Source organism: Aquarana catesbeiana, linkage group LG11 (assembly GCF_042186555.1).
Source record: "Aquarana catesbeiana isolate 2022-GZ linkage group LG11, ASM4218655v1, whole genome shotgun sequence".
NCBI classification, from domain to species: Eukaryota; Metazoa; Chordata; class Amphibia; order Anura; family Ranidae; genus Aquarana; species Aquarana catesbeiana.
In genome coordinates this window covers 28,356,063-28,376,146 of record NC_133334.1, presented here as the reverse complement: position 1 = coordinate 28,376,146, position 20,084 = coordinate 28,356,063, and the positions used below count along the sequence as shown (strand labels likewise).

General features: G+C 46.6%; 1 protein-coding gene across 1 annotated transcript in view; it reads right to left on the bottom strand.

The window, feature by feature from the left end:
- Window positions 1-12,157, bottom strand: part of API5 (apoptosis inhibitor 5) — a 32,105-nt gene extending 19,948 nt beyond the window's left edge. Inside the window, 5 exon segments of the mRNA XM_073604127.1 lie at window positions 1,483-1,548; window positions 4,940-5,033; window positions 7,803-7,964; window positions 12,075-12,103; window positions 12,106-12,157. Coding sequence (XP_073460228.1) covers window positions 1,483-1,548; window positions 4,940-5,033; window positions 7,803-7,964; window positions 12,075-12,103; window positions 12,106-12,142 — 388 coding nt within the window. The 5' untranslated portion in view covers window positions 12,143-12,157.
- Between the last annotated feature and the right edge of the window lie 7,927 nt (window positions 12,158-20,084).

Genomic DNA, 20,084 nt, shown 5'->3' with positions numbered 1-20,084 from the left:
TGAGAAATGTTCAACATAACAGAACAATCATTAATTCAAATAAAGTGGACCTTCAGTCATTTTTTTCAACTTTCCGTCTATTAAAGCGGAGTTCCACCCACTTTTGAGAGGTGGTCTTAAATGAAAGACCACCACTCGTTTTTGGCTAGTTAAAAAAAAAAAAATGTACTTTTTATGAAGTACAGCCTGTACATCCGTTCTGCGGCACAGGACGTCATATCCTCTTCTTCTGTGAGCCCTCACCCCGGTGTCTTCTGGGACATGTGTGTGTCCCAGAAGACAGTTGGCCATTCACAAAGCGCCGTGCGACTCGCGCATGCGCAGTAGGAAACGGGCAGTGAAGTCGTAAGGCTCCGTTGCCAGTTTTCTTTAATTAGAATGGCGGCTCCTGCACCCAATCCTATGGACTGATCGGCCTTGGGGGGCCGACATTGTGGGCTCCATGGACAGGCAAGTCCTTGTTAAAAGTCAGCAGCTACAGTGTTTGTAGCTGCGGACTTTAAAAAAAAAAAAAAAAATAATTTGCGGGTGGAACGCTTTAAATCTTCTGTCCTTGTTGTTTTAACTTTGGATAGTAAAACTTTTTTTTCTGCCAGTAAATCCCTTATACAGCCCACATCCTGTTTCTTCTCTGGTCATTAGCCTAGGCTTATGACATCATGCACAGCTCTCTCTCTCCTGAGAGTTTGCCAGGGAGGGTGGGATGACTCATGAGGGCCAATGAGAGCTGCAGAGCTGGAGGTGTGCCTCTGTGTGAATCCAGGAAGTGAACAGGCAGCAGCTTCAGCTGCCCACAGTTAAAATGGCTGCAGCCAGACTCAGTGGAGGGAGATTTCTTCAGCATATTTGGCCAACACACAATCACAGTATATATAAAATAATATGCAAAGTGGTTGGAAGGAAGCTTCAGAATGGCAAAGTTGCTTTTAATACAAATTATGTGAGTAGACCGCAGTTCCTCCAAGTTCCGCACCATAGACCAATCTTAGTGAAGCAACACTAATGACAGTATCAAATAGTGGATACTATATTACGGGGAGGTCAACCGCATTTGTGCTGCGTTTTTCACAGGACAGGCGGCTCATCAAAAAAAAAAAAAAAAAACGCAACCACGGGTGCGTTTTTTGCCACGTTTTCTATGCATTTCAATGGGGAGGTGCGTAATTGTTGTGCTTTTTTTTTTTTTTTTTTTTTAACTGCACCAAAAATGCAACAATTGGGATTTTACTAAACACAACGGATCAGTGTTCCATAGGATTAGTCACAGGTTTTTCTTTCGCATTTGTTCTTAACGCAAAAGCGGAAGAAAAACGGATGAGTGTAAAAGCAGCCTCCCCCGAGAGATGCTCTGAGCAAAAATAAAACAAGTCAAAAGAAAAAAAAAAAATTCTTAGGCTGAGCCATTATTGCCACGAGTGCCTGCAAAACTGGTTCCTCCAGCACAGAACGTATTTCCAGAAAACAGACACTGCACTCTCTTACCTTTGGCATCAATTTTGAATATGCTCAGCAAGGCGTTGTTCACCAAGTTAAATTCTGCAGAGTCATCTAAAAAAAAACGGGAAAGATTATAAATATATAAAACAAACTTAAAATTATATACTCATAAAACGTAACCCTAGGAAAGTCACAAAACCTACAACCTGGGTGAGAATAGCAGCAGGCATTTTACTAATTCTCATTTTACTTACCCAAACTGGTCCAAATGAACTATTTGCTACACTAACAGATGTGCCCACCGGGGGCGCTGAATAAACTGTATGCAGCATCAACTGCATGTACAGCGAGGGTAAGAAAAAAAAAAATAAAAATTGATCCCCTGCTGATTTTGTCCATTTGCCCACTGACAAAGAAATGATCAGTCTAGAATTTTAATGGAAGGGGATATCACCGCTCCAGGTGGATCAAACAAAAAGGTAGAAAACCTCTCCTCCAGTTTAGAAGCCCAGGTGCTGGCAATGCATATAGCAATCAAAATTCGAAGAAGTTCTGGACAGCCGCACTCCAAAGTTTTTGCCTTTTATTCAAAAAAATATCGTCAAAAATACATGCCACAGCAGAACGGACAAAAGAGCTTACGCGTTTCACACTACAAAGAATGCTTAATCATAGCTATGATTAAGCACTCTTTGTAGTGTGAAACGCATAAGCTCCTTTGTCTATTCTGCTGTGGCATGTATTTTTGACGATATTATTTGAATAAAAGGCAAAAACCTTGTTGGAGTGCAGCTGTCCAGAACTTCTTCCGATTTTGATTGCTAGAATTTTAATGGTCGGTTTATTTTAACAGTAAGAGACAGAACAAAAATATCCAGAAAAACGCATTTCAAAAAAGTTATAAATTGATTTGCATTTTAATGAGTGAAAGAAGTATATGATCCCCTTTCTGGCTCCAAGGTGTCTTCTATACAGGTAATGAGTTGAGATTAGGAGCACGCTCAAAGGGAGTGCTCCTAATCTCAGATTGTTACCTATATAAAAGACACCTGTCCACAGAAGCATTCAGATTCCAATCTCTCCACCATGGCCAAAGACCAAAGAGCTGTCCAGGGATGTCAGGGAGAAGATTGTAGACCCAACACAAGGCTGGAATGGGCTACAAGACCATCGCCAAGCAGCTTGGTGAGAGGAAGACAACAGTTGGTGCGATTATTCACAAATGGAAGAAACACAAAATAACTGTCAGTCTCCCTCGGTCTGGGGCTCCATGTAAGGTCTCACCTCGTGGAGGCTCAATGATCATGAGAACGGTGAGGAATCAGCCCAGAACTACACGGGAGATACTTGTCAATGATCTCAAGGCAACTGGGACCATAGTCACCAAGAAAACAATTGGTAACAAACTACGCTGTGAAGGACTGAAATCCTGCAGCGAACGGTAGAAAGCACATGTACAGCCCATCTGAAGTTTGCTAATGAACATCTGAATGATTCAGAGGAGAACTGGGTGAAAGTGTTGTGGTCAGATGAGACCAAAATCAAACTCTTTGGCATCAACTCAACTCGCCGTGTTTGGAGGAGGAGGATTGCTGCCCATGACCACAAGAACACCATCCCCACCATCAAACATGGAGGGAGAAACATTATGCTTTGGGGGTCTTTTTCTGCTAAGGGGACAACTTCACCACATCAAAAGGGACGATGGACGGGGCCATTTACCGTCAAATCTTGGGTGAGAACCTCCTTCCCTCAGCCAGGGCATTGAAAATGGGTCTTGGATGGGTATTCCAGCATGTCAATGACCCAAAACACACGGCCAAGGCAACAAAGGAGTGGCTCAAAAAGAAGCACATTAAGGTCCTGGAGTGGCCTAGTCAGTCTGTAGACCTTAATCCCATAGAAAATATGTGGAGGGAGCTGAAGGTTCGAGTTACCAAACGTCAGCCTCAAAACCTTAATGACTTGGAGAGGATCTCAGGATCCCTCCTGAGATGTGTGCAAACCTGGTGGCCGACTACAAGAAACGTCTGACCTCTGTGATTGCCAACAAGGGTTTCTCCACCAAGTACTAAGTCATGTTTTGTGAAGGGGTCAAATAATTATTTCACTCATTAAAAGGCAAATCAATTAATAACTTTTTTTAAATGCGTTTTTCTGGATATTTTAGTTGTTATTCTCTCACTGTTAAAATAAACCGACCATTAAAATTATAGACTGATCATTTGTCAGTGGGGCAAATGTACAAAATCAGCAGGGGATCAAATACTTTTCCCCTCACAGCGTAGTATACAGCGCTGTGTTCCGGCAGTGGTAATGGGACTTGCCATCTCGCTCCCAGAACAAAACTAAATCGGGCAGAGTACTGCTCAGCCATTCACAGAAAGCCTTGAATACAACACTTCCTCTCATTAGCAGAGGTGGAGAAGCAGGTGGGTCACGTCACAAGTGCCAATCACAGGAAGCCTTGATATTTATTGATGAAATACAAAGCTTCCTGTGAATGGCTGAGCAGTGCTATTTATTGATGCTCAGCCCAACTCGATTTTGTTTCGGCAGCGGGAGGGGAAGTATCTGCTGCCAGAATACAGCGCTGTATACTGTATGCACCTGATGTTATATACAATTTATACAGGACTCCCAGTGGGCACATTTATTAGAGAAAGAAATAATTTGTTTGAACCAGCTTGGCCCAAAACCATTTAAACTCTCAAGGAACATGAAGTTTAAAGTATATGTAAATCCTCACATATACCCAGGGAAGTGACTTGCCTCAAGTGATAGACAAAGATGAAACAAATCCTCCTATATAAGTTGTACCCGTTTATCTGCAGCCCTCTCACCTCTAAAGCCTCCTAAAGCACACATTTTACACAGTATCTCTGAGCTGCAGGGGGTGGGGATCTGATGTCACACACTGCACACCATAGAACAGGGAGTGTAATCTGAGACCTGAGTGGAAGGAATAGACACATCCCACTCTACAGTCTCCTAGGGAAAAATGCACAGCTGACGCTGTTAGTCACCTCTGCTGTTTGCTTGGGGGGGGGGGGACCTCCTGAGATTGCATGATTGTACGCTCCATGAGCAGGGCCCACCTATTCCTTCGGTATTGTATTTGTACTGTCCCCCTTCTACATTGTAAAGCGCTGCGTAAACTGTTGGCACTATATAAATCCTGTATAATAATAGTAATGTGGGCATAGACTGTCAGAAGTGACTCATGCAGATAGAGGAAGGAGAGAGGAGAGAGAATTAACACACAATGCTTTGGACTGAGGCAGGTACACATTATCGAAGAAAATACTTTGTTCATTTTTCTTATAGCCACTGTAAAATTATTGCACAGAGCTAGAAAACCTGATGTTTTCAAAAGAGGGCTACAGAAATAAACTTGCACAAAATCCTAGAAAAGCAGTTGTACGTGTGCACACAGATTTCAAATGGTGAGGCATATCCTAGGTGACAGCCCACAGTGACTGATTTCCGAATTCCACAATACCTGACTGCAGAAGTTGTGCCAGAATATCGGCCACCCGTGGAAGGTTCTCCCCCGTTGCAAACTGTGATAGTTCTTTGATCGCTTGTCTCCGGATCTAATAAAGGAGTAGAAAGTTGAGTCAGTTCAGGATTAGTATTGATTGTCACAATGGCTTTGACTAAGGGGGAGATTTACTAAAACTGGACCACTCTGGTGCAGCTGTGCATGGGAGCCAATCAGTTTCTAACTTCTTCTTGTTCAATTAATAAAACCTGGAAGCCGATTGGTTTCTTTGCAGAGCTGCACCAGATCTTACACTCTCCGGTTTTAGTAAATTCCCCCAAACATCCAGAGAAAAGTGAAAGCTTGTAGCCCCTACAGCAATCAAACCTTTTTAAGATGACCTGATTGCTGTTTTCAACAGGCAAATGGAGCCCGGGACCCTCATCAACACGATGGGGCCTATTTATCTCAGATACCGCCATTCATTGGACCCCACAGTGTGTGCTTCAAAAGAGGTGACATTCATAAAATAAAGGGTATGACATGCAGCCTGTGATGTCCCATCAAGTTCTCTTTGCTAAAAGAGACCTCGTCATCAGGCCATTTGTTTTTCAATAATCATCCCATAAGACTTTGGGTGTAGTAAGGCCAAACAGCTGCTTTTATAAATAGGGCCCAATGAATAAACAACAATCATCAATCTACATGAACCATTCAACGTGTTTAATATACGCTGGGAATTTTGTATTTATAACATTTTTGTTCTCGGGTTAAGATACACATCTTATAAGTCATTGAAAGAGAAGCGCAGGATTGGAGAAAAAAAAAAAAATTATAAAAAAAAAACAATTTATACTCACTCGATGTTGCAGCTGTCCCCTGGCGGCTCGAAGATCGAGAACTGAGTGATCCAATCACTGAGCAGAAAGCAGAGACTGTCAGTCACCTCTCTGCACTCTGCACCTCCAGCACTGGGCTGTGGAGGGGGAGGGAGCAGCTGGCGGCAAGCTGAGGCTGAGCAATCTGCCAATCCAGGTGGATCCCGACATTGTCAGGATCCCTGCAGAGCCTGGACCAGCTCTGCAACATCGGAATCACAAAAGTGCAGAACTGAATGCACTTCTGTGACCCACAGGAGCCGTACGGCCGAACGAGCCATTGGCTCCCACAGGAGCCGTACGGCCGAACGAGCCATTGGCTCCCACAGGAGCCGTACGGCCGAACGAGCCATTGGCTCCCACAGGAGCCATACGGCCGAACGAGCCATTGGCTCCCTCAGGAGCCGTACGGCCGAACGAGCCATTGGCTCCCACAGGAGCCGTACGGCCGAACGAGCCATTGGCTCCCACAGGAGCCGTACGGCCGAACGAGCCATTGGCTCCCACAGGAGCCGTACGGCCGAACGAGCCATTGGCTCCCACAGGAGCCGTACGGCCGAACGAGCCATTGGCTCCCTCAGGAGCCGTACGGCCGAACGAGCCATTGGCTCCCACAGAAGTATGGCCAACTGAACGGCTTTGGAAACCTTGGTTTGACCATTATCTGCCCCCTGACTTTGACGACGCTCTACTGCTTCCTTGAATAACCATATTGTCCACTTTGTTTACCCATAGGAACTAGATCCTCATCTCCTTGCCCCTCCTCCCGGTGAACCCCCCTTTTTGTCCCTCATCTTCTCTTTCTGAGCTGCCTTCCCCCTCTTCCTTCACTCTCCCCCTTCCTCTCTTCAGCTCTTCTCTCCTGGATGTAAACTTCTCAGCTCTTACCGACTCAAATGCTCATCATGTTGAAGTTGGGTATCCCTGTCTAACTACAAACTCCCCGAGTTAAGACTCATGAATGCTTACACATCTATCACACAATTTAACCTGCACCCGGTATGTATGAATGCTTACACATCTATCACACAATTTAACCTGCACCCGGTATGTGGACTTTTAGACATCTGCTTCCTTGTAAACCTCAGGGCGACTATGTTCAGAGCCACCGGTAACCAACCAGGAACAGGAAAAACCAAAACGGTTCCCGGACCCCACCTAGCCATAGTCCGCTGCACATCCTTCAATTCACCCACATTATGCAGTCATATGTTGTTTTACTGGTATTTTCTGTATGTTGCAAAGGGCTGCATCCCTACCTCATCATTAAATTGTTACTCTACTATTACCTCCCCTTATCCAGGGGGAAGATACCATTGGCTTCCACACAAGAAGTATGGCCAAAAGGGCCATCGGCTCCCGCTGCTGTCAATCAAAAGCTATGACACAGAAGTGGGGGGCGGGGCGAAGTACCAGTATGGTACTGTCTGTGTCAAAGGGCGCAGCAGCAGGACTTGGGAGCCAGCTCGCACGGTTTGCATGGTTGGTACAGCGGCTTCGAGCGATCAGTTTTCTTTTGGGGTTGCACGAAAAATAATCTGTAGTGCAGTGATGGCGACCTTCGGGACACCCCAGATGTTTTGAAACTACATTTCCCATGATGCTCAACTACACTGCAGAGTGCATGAGCATCATGGGAAATGTAGTTCCAAAACATCTGGGGTGCCAAGGTTCACCATCACTGGTGTAGTGTGTACCCGGCTGAAGACTAGTCAGGTTTAGATTGGAATTCTACTTTAACAGATAATACTATTGGAAGAGTTTTGTTAACAGAATAAAAGGGAGCGAATGAATGAGTTAAGTTGATTATTGGTATTCACATACACTGTAATGAACATCTTGAGATAAAAGAAGTTTGCATAACGAGATCTACAGCAGTGTAAAGATCAGGCCATGTCCTCCCATCCCCCGAAACCAAATCACACACCGATGGAAAGCAGCACATCCCCCCCCCGTGAACCTGTCTGTGTGGCACAACATCAAATTGCCAGCATTGTTCATACCGACACATCCTCGTCTTCACACAGATCCAGTTGGGCGTTTATGGCGGCGTCGGCCAAATCCGGGAAATTTTTGAAGAATTTGGGAATAAACTGCGCCGCCAATCTCTTCTCCTTCGCTTCGCCTTTTACGCCATCCAGGATCACCTGATAGGCCGCTCTGTGCTGTAATACAAAAACAAGGAAGTGTGAACTGAATGATCTCTGAACGCTATGAGGTCCGTGTGTAGAAAATTAATCGCTGTGCAATTATCTCTGTATTTTTTTTTTTTACAAACATGGCCCGGAATGTGGGTGGTATGTGTGAAAGGAGGGAAGTCCAAGTTTATGGGACAGAAAATCTTCATAGAAGAGCAACAGATCACCTAAGGGCGGGCTGTGCAGATCTTGGGGGACCGCAAAGCGAAGAAGGGGGGGGTGTACTGCGAGGTGAAGAAGGGAGGGGGGGGTGGGATTGGTTCCAATGTGAAAGCGATGGGGGTCTCTGATGTGAAATGGGACTCTTGTATGATTAGGAAGTATTTGAAGTGATTTGGGGGGGGTTTCTCTGAAATTAAGTTAACTCTTAAAGAGGTTGTAAAGGTAGAAAAAAAAAAAATCATGTCTATACTTACCTACTCTGTGTAATGGAATCGCACAAAGTGGTCGGAAACCTCCTCTTTTCGGGCCCCCCGCCAGCGCTCCTAGCCCCTCCTTTCTGGCTAGCGTCCCCCATGGGAAGCAGCTCGTGTGTGCTCACTCCCGAGTCCCTCGGGAACGAGGCAAACACATCCGAGATTCCCAATCTTCATCCAGCAAGTTGAAGAGACCGAACTGCCCACCACCCCGTCACCTGCCCCCCCCCCCCCCCCCCCCCCTCACCTGCACCCCCTGTCACCTTTACCCATACATGTGTTTGTAGGTATATTAAGAAGATGGTAGTGGAGGTCAAACTACCATTGCTGTGGCTCTGAGGAAGGGGGGTTCTCCCTGGTTGTGATGTCATCTGGTTCCTCCAAATATCTGGTCCAGGTTGCAGGCATCTAGAGATACTGCTCACAAACTGCGGAGTATTGATAAGCCTTGATTTAAAGCTCAATTGTGAGTATAATTCTTGTTATATTTTATGAATACATTTTATCTTTGGTAATGCACAAGGTCGGTGCGCCCTCCTGTTCTTTTTGTATGTCCCCGTCACCAGCACGCCGTCACCTGCCCCTCGTCACCAGCGCCTCGTCACCAGCGCCCCCCCCCCGTCACCAGCGCCCCCCCCCCCCCCCCCGTCACCAGCGCCCCCCCCCCCCCCCGTCACCAGCGCCCCCCCCCCGTCACCAGCGCCCCCCCCCCCCCGTCACCAGCGGCCCCCCGTCACCAGCGCCCCCCCCCCCTGTCACCAGCGCCCCCCCCCCGTCACCAGCGCCCCCCCCCATCACCAGCGCCCCCCCCCCCCCCCCCGTCACCAGCACCCCACTAGCTGCACACCAGCTAGACAAATCTACTCCTCAGAACAACGGAACTCTCCAAATTATTTTACTCATCTTTGCAACACTCTGGCCACATTATAGGGGTGTGATAATAATGATGAGGGGGATACAGAATGTGTGATGATGATGATTGGGGGGAGTACAAGATTGTGTGATGATTTGGGGGATGTTTTTGGGAAGAGTGATGATGACAGAGGGGGATACAGAGGTGACGATGGCAGGACTACAAGGGTGTGTAATATTGGGGGGGGGGGGGGGTGAAATAAGACCTAGCGTGATTGTCGGTGATGGCTGCAATATAAGACCTACCCCCCAAATAAGCCCTAAAGTCCTTGTAGGGCTTATTTTCGGGGAAACAGGGTATATGGGGGAGGACTGGGTCAGGTGACGATGAGGGGGTACAGGGGGTGTGTAATGATGATGGGGAAAGGAAAGGGGGTTCAGAATGGGTGTGGAGGTAATGATGGCAGAAGTACAAAGATGAGTGATGAGGGGGGTAGGGGGGGGTGTAATTAGGAGGGATGTTGGGGAGTGTGGGGGATGATGATTGGGGGAGGGTGATAGAGAGGGATGTGGAGGCGATGATGGCAGAAGTACAGGGGTGGGTGTATGATGATCAAGGGGGCACAGGGGGGGGGGGGGGGGGTGGATGTGTGATGATGAAGAGGGTACAGGGGGGTGGGTGTGTGATGATAAAGGGGGTACAGGGGGGTGGTGTGTGATGATGAAGGGGGTACAGGGGGGTGGGTGTGTGATGATAAAGGGGGTACAGGGGGTGGGTGTGTGATGATAAAGGGGGTACAGGTGGGTGGGTGTGTGATGATGAAGGGGGTACAGGTGGGTGGGTGTGTGATGATGAAGGGGGTACAGGTGGGTGGATGTGTGATGATGAAGAGGGTACAGGGGGGTGGGTGTGTGATGATAAAGGGGGTACAGGGGGGTGGGTGTGTGATGATGAAGGGGGTACAGGGGGGTGGGTGTGTGATGATGAAGGGGGTACAGGGGGTGGGTGTGTGATGATGAAGGGGGTACAGGTGGGTGGGGTGTGTGATGATGAAGGGGGTACAGGTGGGTGGGTGTGTGATGATGAAGGGGGTACAGGTGGGTGGGTGTGTGATGATAAAGGGGGTACAGGGGGTGGGTGTGTGATGATGAAGGGGGTACAGGTGGGTGGGTGTGTGATGATGAAGAGGGTACAGGGGGGTGGGTGTGTGATGATGAAGAGGGTACAGGGGGGTGGGTGTGTGATGATGAAGGGGGTACAGGGGGGTGGGTGTGTGATGATGAAGGGGTACAGGGGGGTGGGTGTGTGATGATGAAGGGGGTACAGGGGGGTGGGTGTGTGATGATGAAGGGGGGTACAGGGGGTGGGTGTGTGATGATGAAGGGGGTACAGGGGGGTGGGTGTGTGATGATGAAGGGGGTACAGGGGGGTGGGTGTGTGATGATGAAGGGGGTACAGGGGGGTGGGTGTGTGATGATGAAGGGGGTACAGGGGGGTGGGTGTGTGATGATGAAGGGGGTACAGGGGGGTGGGTGTGTGATGATGAAGGGGGTACAGGGGGGTGGGTGTGTGATGATGAAGGGGGTACAGGGGGGTGGGTGTGTGATGATGAAGGGGGTACAGGGGGGGGTGGGTGTGTGATGATGAAGGGGGTACAGGGGGGTGGGTGTGTGATGATGAAGGGGGTACAGGGGGGTGGGTGTGTGATGATGAAGGGGGTACAGGGGGGTGGGTGTGTGATGATGAAGGGGGTACAGGTGGGTGGGTGTGTGATGATGAAGGGGGTACAGGTGGGTGGGTGTGTGATGATAAAGGGGTACAGGGGGGTGGGTGTGTGATGATGAAGGGGGTACAGGTGGGTGGGTGTGTGATGATGAAGAGGGTACAGGGGGGTGGGTGTGTGATGATGAAGAGGGGTACAGGGGGGTGGGTGTGTGATGATGAAGGGGGTACAGGGGGGTGGGTGTGTGATGATGAAGGGGGTACAGGGGGGTGGGTGTGTGATGATGAAGGGGGTACAGGGGGGTGGGTGTGTGATGATGAAGGGGGTACAGGGGGTGGGTGTGTGATGATGAAGGGGGTACAGGGGGGTGGGTGTGTGATGATGAAGGGGGTACGGGGGGTGGGTGTGTGATGATGAAGGGGTACAGGGGGGTGGGTGTGTGATGATGAAGGGGGTACAGGGGGGTGGGTGTGTGATGATGAAGGGGGTACAGGGGGGTGGGTGTGTGATGATGAAGGGGTACAGGGGGGTGGGTGTGTGATGATGAAGGGGGTACAGGGGGGTGGGTGTGTGATGATGAAGGGGGTACAGGGGGGTGGGTGTGTGATGATGAAGGGGGTACAGGGGGGTGGGTGTGTGATGATGAAGGGGGTACAGGGGGGTGGGTGTGTGATGATGAAGAGGGTACAGGGGGTGGGTGTGTGATGATGAAGGGGGTACAGGGGGGTGGGTGTGTGATGATGAAGGGGAAAGGAAAGTGTTCAGAAGGGGTGATGATGATGATTGGGGGGGATGGGCACAGGATGATGAAGAAAGGGGAGTCACAGGGGTGTGATGATGATTGGGGGGGGGTGATGATTATAATTGGGGGGGATGGCACAGCAGGAGGAGGGGAGGGGGGGAAATGTAGGGGAAGGATGATGATGGGGGAGGGTAATAATAATTAGGGGGATGGGTCACAGGATGATGATAGGGGGGAGGGGGACGATTATACTCGGTGTGTGTACCGTGTTTCTCCTATACATGCCCCCCCGGTAGATGATGATGAGTCCGGTGGTCAGATGCTCCCCTCCCCTCCCTCTCACCTTGCTGATATCGTCCTTGGCGTCGGCAGGATCCCGTAGTTCCGGTAGAGCTCCTCCACGGTCGGCATGGCGATCACACAGCGACAATCCTCCGCTCTCCGAGTGCGCACCTCGACCAACGACTACACAGGCGGGAAGAGCAGAGCGGAGGAGGCGGGACACAGCGACACCAGGCGGCACCTCCTCACACAGCCACCGCAGCCCCGCTCACAGCGACATCTGGCGGCACCTGGTGACACTGCGCGCATCGGAAAATGAAAGGGGGGGGGTGTCTGTTTACCAGCGACACTAGTGGCACTCCGTACAATGAGAAAGAAAGAGAATCACAGGAGTGTCGCAGCGACACCTGGTGGCCATTTGTTGAAGTTACACAAAGCAAATCTTTGCAGCAGTCATTGTGAAGCTTTCTGACATAAATGTTGCTTCAGTCTTAGGCAACCCTGCCAATAATGACTATATTCTAAAGCTCAGGGTGCATGAGTATGAACGGTAAATTGGTATATAAGAATAAATACAAGAAGGAATGTGAAATACTTTTTTTTTTAATCTCAGGGCTGCTTTATACCACAGTATTTTTATATTTTTATTATTATTATTTTTAGTGTAGCACACTGGAGTTTAGGTAGGGTTAATCCTAAATTTACCTGCCAGGCTAATCTTGGCTAATTGTTGAGGATCAATTGATTTCACTCTAAGTCTGTAATTGCTGCACTTCTCTCTTCTGCCGCTAGGTGGCCGGGAAAATTCAGAAATTCAAAAATTCGAAAATCCAAAATTCGAAAATCCAAAAATTCAAAAATCTGAAAAAAAATTAAAGAAAATCAGTTACATTCGAAATAACTAGCTAATAATAACTAACTATTAAATTATGGGTATTGGAATTTCCTTTCAAATTTGGCTGTTTGTGAATGTAACAAATACAAATTTATCTGAAGTTGCGAATTATCCGAAAAAACGAATGCCGCATCTAAACAGATGGAATGGAACAAATTAATAATAAATAATAATAATAAAAAGGTTTTATTATTAATGTTGTTATTTATTATTATTAGATCCTTACATTACATTTTTTTGGATACGGCATTCGTTAATTCAGATAATTCGTAACTTCGGATAAATTCGTACTCGTTACATTTACTAACAGCCAAATTTGAAAACAAATTTCAATACCTATAATTTAATAGTTATTTATTATTAGCTAGTTATTATATCAGATTTTCGAATTTTCTTTCTTTTGAATCTTCAGGTTTTCATTCTTATTTTCGGATTTTCCAATTTCCAAATTTTAGAATTTTCAAATGTCCAAATTCCTAATTTTGAATTTTCAAATTTCAAAACTTCCGAACTTCCGAATTTTCCGAACTTCCGAATTCAAATTTTTCAATTTCTAAAATTTTCCAATTTCCGAAATTCGAATTTCCGACATTTCGAATTTCCAAATTTCTAATTTCAAGTTTCCGAAATGTCTAATTTGGAACTAAACAAATGGCACATGTCTAGTGTGAAGCAATCTGGTCAGCACCATACTCCTTGCAGCTCAGTGATCACCGGGAATGATAGCTGTGAAAACAAAAGGAATACGTGCACACAGGCTCATGATGCAATAATGTCTTTTTATTGGATATAAAAGGATAAAATCGATACACTGACAAGTGAATGTGAATAAACAGCGTCAAACACTTCCTCAATGGAGAGCCTTAAAAAGGGACACATCCGTGCTTCAGAGTAGATGAGAAGACTGCTTGATGGATGGGCTGGCTCCACAGGGCTCATCAAGCAGCTGCCGACAAGCCGCGAGGACGCCGCTCCCTGACTGAAGAGACGGCCGGTCAGGAGAGGGCTGTGGGGCGCCTATAACACTTGTCCCAGGGAGAGCTCTGATGGAGCCAACTGTCAGGTCTGAGCTCAGCCCTTCCTTCTCAGAGCCTGGCTGCTGAGCTGTCGGTTAATTGCCAGCTCCTATCTTTTCCACAGTGACTCACCTGATGATGATATCCTGCTCGTCAGTCCTGCTGGTTACTTAAGCCAGTGTTTCTCAACTCCAGTCCTCAAGGCGCACCAACAGGTCATGTTTTCAGGATTTCCACTAATTTTGCACAGGTGATTTGATCAGTTTCACTGCCTTAGTAAATACCACAGCCCTTTCATTTGAGGGAAATCCTGAAAACATGACCTGTTGGTGCGCCTTGAGGACTGGAGTTGAGAAACACTGACTTAAGCTGTTCAGTTCAGTCCCTCTCTGCCTTCGCCTTGGTCAACACATCCAGAGACTCTCTCCTGTGTACCTGTTGAAGACTCGCTTGGCTGACGTCCCTTCTGGTTCCTGATCCTGCTTGCTGTTCCACTACGCTGATTCCCCCGGTTTCCTGATTTCCTGGCCTGTCCTGAAGTACGCTGATCTCTGGCTCTCTGACGTCCTGGCTTGTCTGACTATCCGTTCTGGTTTACCAAACTCCGGCTATGATTTGACTACGTTGCTCTGTTTACCTTTTATTATTATTATTATTATTATTATTATTATTAAACAAGCGTGATTTTTTTAACTGCACTTCTGTCTCGGTCTGATTCATGGTTTCTGACAGCAACTGACAGAGAGAGGACGCTGTAGTTGTCAGGATAACATGTTTCAGAGGGAATGTCACTGAAGGGATCTGTCTGTACTTGCTTGATGAACCTGTGTCTGTGGAGCCAGCCCATCCATCCATCCATCCAGTGGTCTTCTCATATATTCTGAAGCACGGATGTGTCCCTTTTTAACCACTTGCCGACCAGCCGCTGTCATTATACTGCGGCAGGTCAGCACGATCCTGCGAACCGTCGTAGCCGTACGTCGGTCCCTTTAAGCGGGATGGCAGGCGCACGCGTGCCCGCTGCACAAGGGAGGTTCCGATGCTCGTGACCTGGCAGTCGCGATGACCGGCGGTCGCGATGACCGCCGGCCACGAGCGATCGCGGGCACGAGAGGCGGAACAGGGACATGTGTGTAAACGCACAAATCCCAGTTCTGTGAGCTGAGGAGAGAGAGAGATCGTGAGTTCCTACGAGCTAGGGAATAACGATCTCTCATCTCCTATAGTCAGTCCCTTCCCCCTTACAGTTAGAACACACACCCAGGGAACACAGTTAACCCCATTGATCGCCCCCTAGTGTTAACCCCTTCCCTGCCAGTGACATTTATACAGTAATCAGTGCATTTTTATAGCACTGATCTCTGTATAATTGTCAATCGACCCAAAAACATGTCAAAAGTGTCCGATGTGTCCGCCATAATGTCGCAGTCTCGATAAAAATCGCAGATAGCCGCCATTACTAGTAAAAAAAAAAAATAATAATAAAAATGCCATAAATCTATCACCTATTTTGTAGACGCTATAACTTTTGCGCAAACCAATCAATATACGCTTTTTGCGATTTTTATTACAAAAATATGTAGAAGAATACATATCGGCCTAAACTGAGGAAAAAAATTAGCTTTTTTTTTAAAAAAAAAAAAATTGGAGCTATTTATTACAGCAAAAATTACAAAATATTGTGTTTTTTGTTCAAAATCGGCGCTTTTTTTTTTTATAGCGCAATGGTTTGGGGTGGAGGAACTTGACTGGCCTGCACAGAGTCCTGACCTCAACCCGATAGAACACCTTTGGGATGAATTAGAGCGGAGACTGTGAGCCAGGCCTCCTCATCCAACATCAGTGCCTGACCTCACAAATGCTCTTCTGGAAGAATGGTCAAACATTCCCATAGACACACTCCTAAACCTTGTGGACGGCCTTCCCAGAAGAGTTGAAGCTGTTATAGCTGCAAAGGGTGGGCCAACTCAATATTGAATCCTACAGACTAAGACTGGGATGCCATTAAAGTTCATGTGCGTGTAAAGGCAGGCGTCCCAATACTTTTGGTAATGTAGTGTATGTATTATAATTGCCAATAGGTAGTATCACCATTTCACAACAGGGTATTCCAAAAAAAAAAAGTGGCCGATTTAAACCAAACCGGCATCCCAGATGCATGAGGTCCTTGGCAGGATGCAAGAGAAATTGTTCATCTGTGACATGTACAATGGCGATACGTAACAATTAGTGTCACTATTCCACAGTAAGGTTTTGTCCAATCCCATGTATATATGCTGTGTAATGTAGAATCACATGAAGTACTTATATCCATGCCATGTATAAGAATGTTTTCACCATGTCAGAGAGTGCCGAGTAGTTGCCACATTGTAAGTATGAAAAAGGAAAAATACCCCCTATATGGGATTTTAAAGGCAACAATACCACTAATATAGAATAAAAAAAGCGTTTATTGATACGTATAAAAAATTGGATCAATCACACACGTGATGATCAGTTAAAAACCATAGACACAAAACAGAAAACAAAAAAAAAAAAACACAACATGAATTTATTGCAAGCATACAAATGAGATATATATATATTGTGCTACTCTCTTCTGAGACAATTCTTCAGTACCGACGCGTTTCAGATATTTAATCCCTTCATCAGGAAAATTGGATAAGGAGAACGTGTAATCAAATATTTGTCAGAAAGGTAGAACAAACATAAGGTGCAATGATCGCTGAGCTATCCAAGCAGGAATCACAAGGATCGCTGCGAAGTATGGCGTCATATGGAGGACCTTCCGACACTGTCCCAGAGGCCAGGGGGGGTCAAAATGTCTTATGGGGACCCCCCACACACTGTAGTTCGTCACGAGTCAGAATAATAGGCAGGATACACAAGGATAGGCACATATGACAGGTATGAAGGGTATCAGCAAAAACATATTCTATCTATCTATCTATCTATCTATCTATCTATCTATCTATCTATCTATCTATATATATATATATATATACATATAAAAGCCTTGTTGCAGCCCCTCTTGGTAGGGTTGCACTGTTACTAGTATCGGTACTCCTGCAAATGCTCGATACCTGAAATCGATACTATCAGGCTCGGTTCTTTGAGCTGTCAGCGGGTCTCCCCTGTTGACAGCTAAAGTGTTGAAGAAGTCCGGTAATTGGAGCTGTGAAAAAAAAAAAGCATCTGGCAATGTCTATTAACAACATTGCTCAGCCACTGAAACACTAAAATAAAAAGAAACATTGGGGGTCATTCACTAAAGGAAAATCCACTTTGCACTGAAAGTGCACTTGGAAGTGCAGTCGCTGTAGATCTGAGGGGGACAAGCAAGGAAAATAAAAAACAGCATTTTAGCTTGCACATGATTGGATGATAAAATCAGCAGAGCTTCCCCTCATTTCAGATCTACCCCGTAGCCTTTCGTAAATAACCCCCATTTTTTCTTTTTGTATCTTTCTGTTTCTCCATCTGCAGATCAGAAGGGATGAACAAATGTTCCTCTGTTTAGCCCCCTATTAACCCTCAATTTATTCTACTCAGCCTTAATTAACTCCCTATTCTCCTCCATTTAATTATTATTTTCCTGCTTTTTTTAATTTATTTTTTTTGTTCTCGTCTATTTTATAAACGATAAACAATTAAAACTTTTTTTTGTTTGCTTTGTTAGTGAATATTTTTGCACATATATATTAACATATATTTACACATTTCACATTGAAAAAAGTGCAAAATTAAAAACAAAAATCTAGGGATGTCCCGATACCACTTTTTTAAGACCGAATACAAGTACCGATACTTTTTTTCAAGCACTCACCAATACCGATTACCAATACTTTTTTTTAATGTCACGTGACAGTGTTTTTTTTTTGTTTTTTTTTTTACAATTTTTTTACAATTTTTTTTTTTTTGTTTTTTTACAATGTTTTCTTTTTTTTCTTTTTTTTTTTAGGGAGGGAGGGGGTGGATGGTGTCTGTGTGTTTTTTATTTTAATTTTTATTATTTTTTACAATATTTTTTTATTATTATTTATTGCAATATTTTTTTTTTTTAATCAGCCCTGTTGGGGGGCTTTGTGAGATATCAGGGGGTCTTAATAGACCCCTGAAATCTCCCCCTTGAGACAGAGAAAGAGACTGAGGATAGAGATTCCTTTCTCTGCAGCCTCAGCTGCACTGAGAATGAATGGAGAGAAGACAGAGGCTCCTCTCCATTCATAAACTGAGACATCGTAATCACAGGAGGTTACAATGTTTCAGTTATGTGAATGGACAGAGTCAGCTGACTCTGTCCATACACAAAGGAGGGAGGAGGACATGGAGAGAAACTAGAGGGGGACAGAAGCAGAAAGGAGGGGGACAGCAGCAGAAAGGAGGGGGACACGGAGGAAGAAAGGAGGGGGATAGCAGAACGGAGGGGGACACGGAGGAAGAAAGGAGGGGGACAGCAGCAGAACAGAGGGGGACACGGAGGAAGAAAGGAGGGGGACAGCAGCAGAATGGAGGGGGACACAGAGGAAGAAAGGAGGGGGACAGCAGAACAGAGGGGGACACGGAGGAAGAAAGGAGGGAGACAGCAGAACAGAGGGGGATATGGAGGAAGAAAGGAGGGGGACAGCATCAGAAAGGAGGGGGACACAGAGGAAGAAAGGAGGGGGACAGCAGAACGGAGGGGGACACGGAGGAAGAAAGGAGGGGGACAGCAGCAGAATGGAGGGGGACACGGAGGAAGAAAGGAAGGGGACAGCAGCAGAACGGAGGGGGACACAGAGGAAGAAAGGAGGGGGACAGCAGCAGAATGGAGGGGGACACAGAGGAAGAAAGGAGGGGGACAGCAGAACAGAGAGGGACACGGAGGAAGAAAGGAGGGGGACAGCAGCAGAAAGGAGGGGGACACGGAGGAAGAAAGGAGGGGGGCAGCAGAACAGAGAGGGACACGGAGGAAGAAAGGAGGGGGACAGCAGCAGAAAGGAGGGGGACACGGAGGAAGAAAGGAGGGGGGCAGCAGAACGGCGGGGGACAGCAGCAGAACGGAGGGGGACAGCAGAACGGAGGGGGACACGGAGGAAGAAAGGAGGGGGGCAGCAGAACGGAGGGGGCATGGAGGGGGACTGGAGGAAGAAAGGAGGGGGACAGCAGAACGGAGGGGGACTGGAGGAAGAAAGGAGGGGGACAGCAGAATGGAGGGGGCATGGAGGGGGACTGGCGGAGGATGCGGTGACAGTCAGCGGTGATCGTGTGTGGGGGAGTTACAAGCACCGATCACCGCTGTATAGATTTCACTAAAGCAGCTGAAAGGGGGGGGGGAAGCTTGTAACTCCCCCACACACCGATCACCGCTGACTGTCCAGGTATCGGGTGAAGTATCGGGAGCATTTGCCTGAGTACACGTACTCAGGTAAATGCTTGGTATCGGTGCCAATACCGATACTAGTATTGGTATCAGGATAACCCTACAAAAATCTATTTATTTCATTTGTAAATAACTTTTCAATGCTTTGTACCATTGCTAACAGCTGAAGGGAAAACAAAACAGTTGCGGTATATATCGGTAATTGGTATCGGCGAGTACTAAAAAAAAAAGTATCGGTACTCGTTGTAAAAAAAATGGTATCGGTTCATCCCCCTACTTCTTGGTTCTTAAGAGGTACAACCATAGGAGTAAGTGGCCAATAGCCCTCTTCCTGTGGTCTCAAGTTGGGGTGCTTGTCTTTTTGGGACGCCATCCTCCCTGGCAGCGCTTTCTCCATGCCAGTCAACAGTCGTTACCAGTTCAAATGTAGATATAGGTAACTTTCAAATTAGGCATATATCATGAGCACAGTACTTGACCACGAACAGTCCAAAGATGGTCTCTCCATCCAAAGTAGCACGCGTCTTAACTTGAGTGCATAAAATTGGCAAGATAGGCAACAAGTCTACCAGTTACATCAAAGCCATCATAAAGTCCAATCAACCTCGCCGCATAACGCAAATGAGGCTCATCGTATCCCAGGAATCCTCCTCCCTGTAGTGTCTATCTGCTGCTGTAGAAGGGTATGGGTGGGGGTATCTTTGAACGTACCCTTTGAATGCACCATACATTTTCGGGAACTTGCCAAAAAATGAAGCCAGTCACAAAGTGCTAAACCTTATGCAAAATGCATTTCCA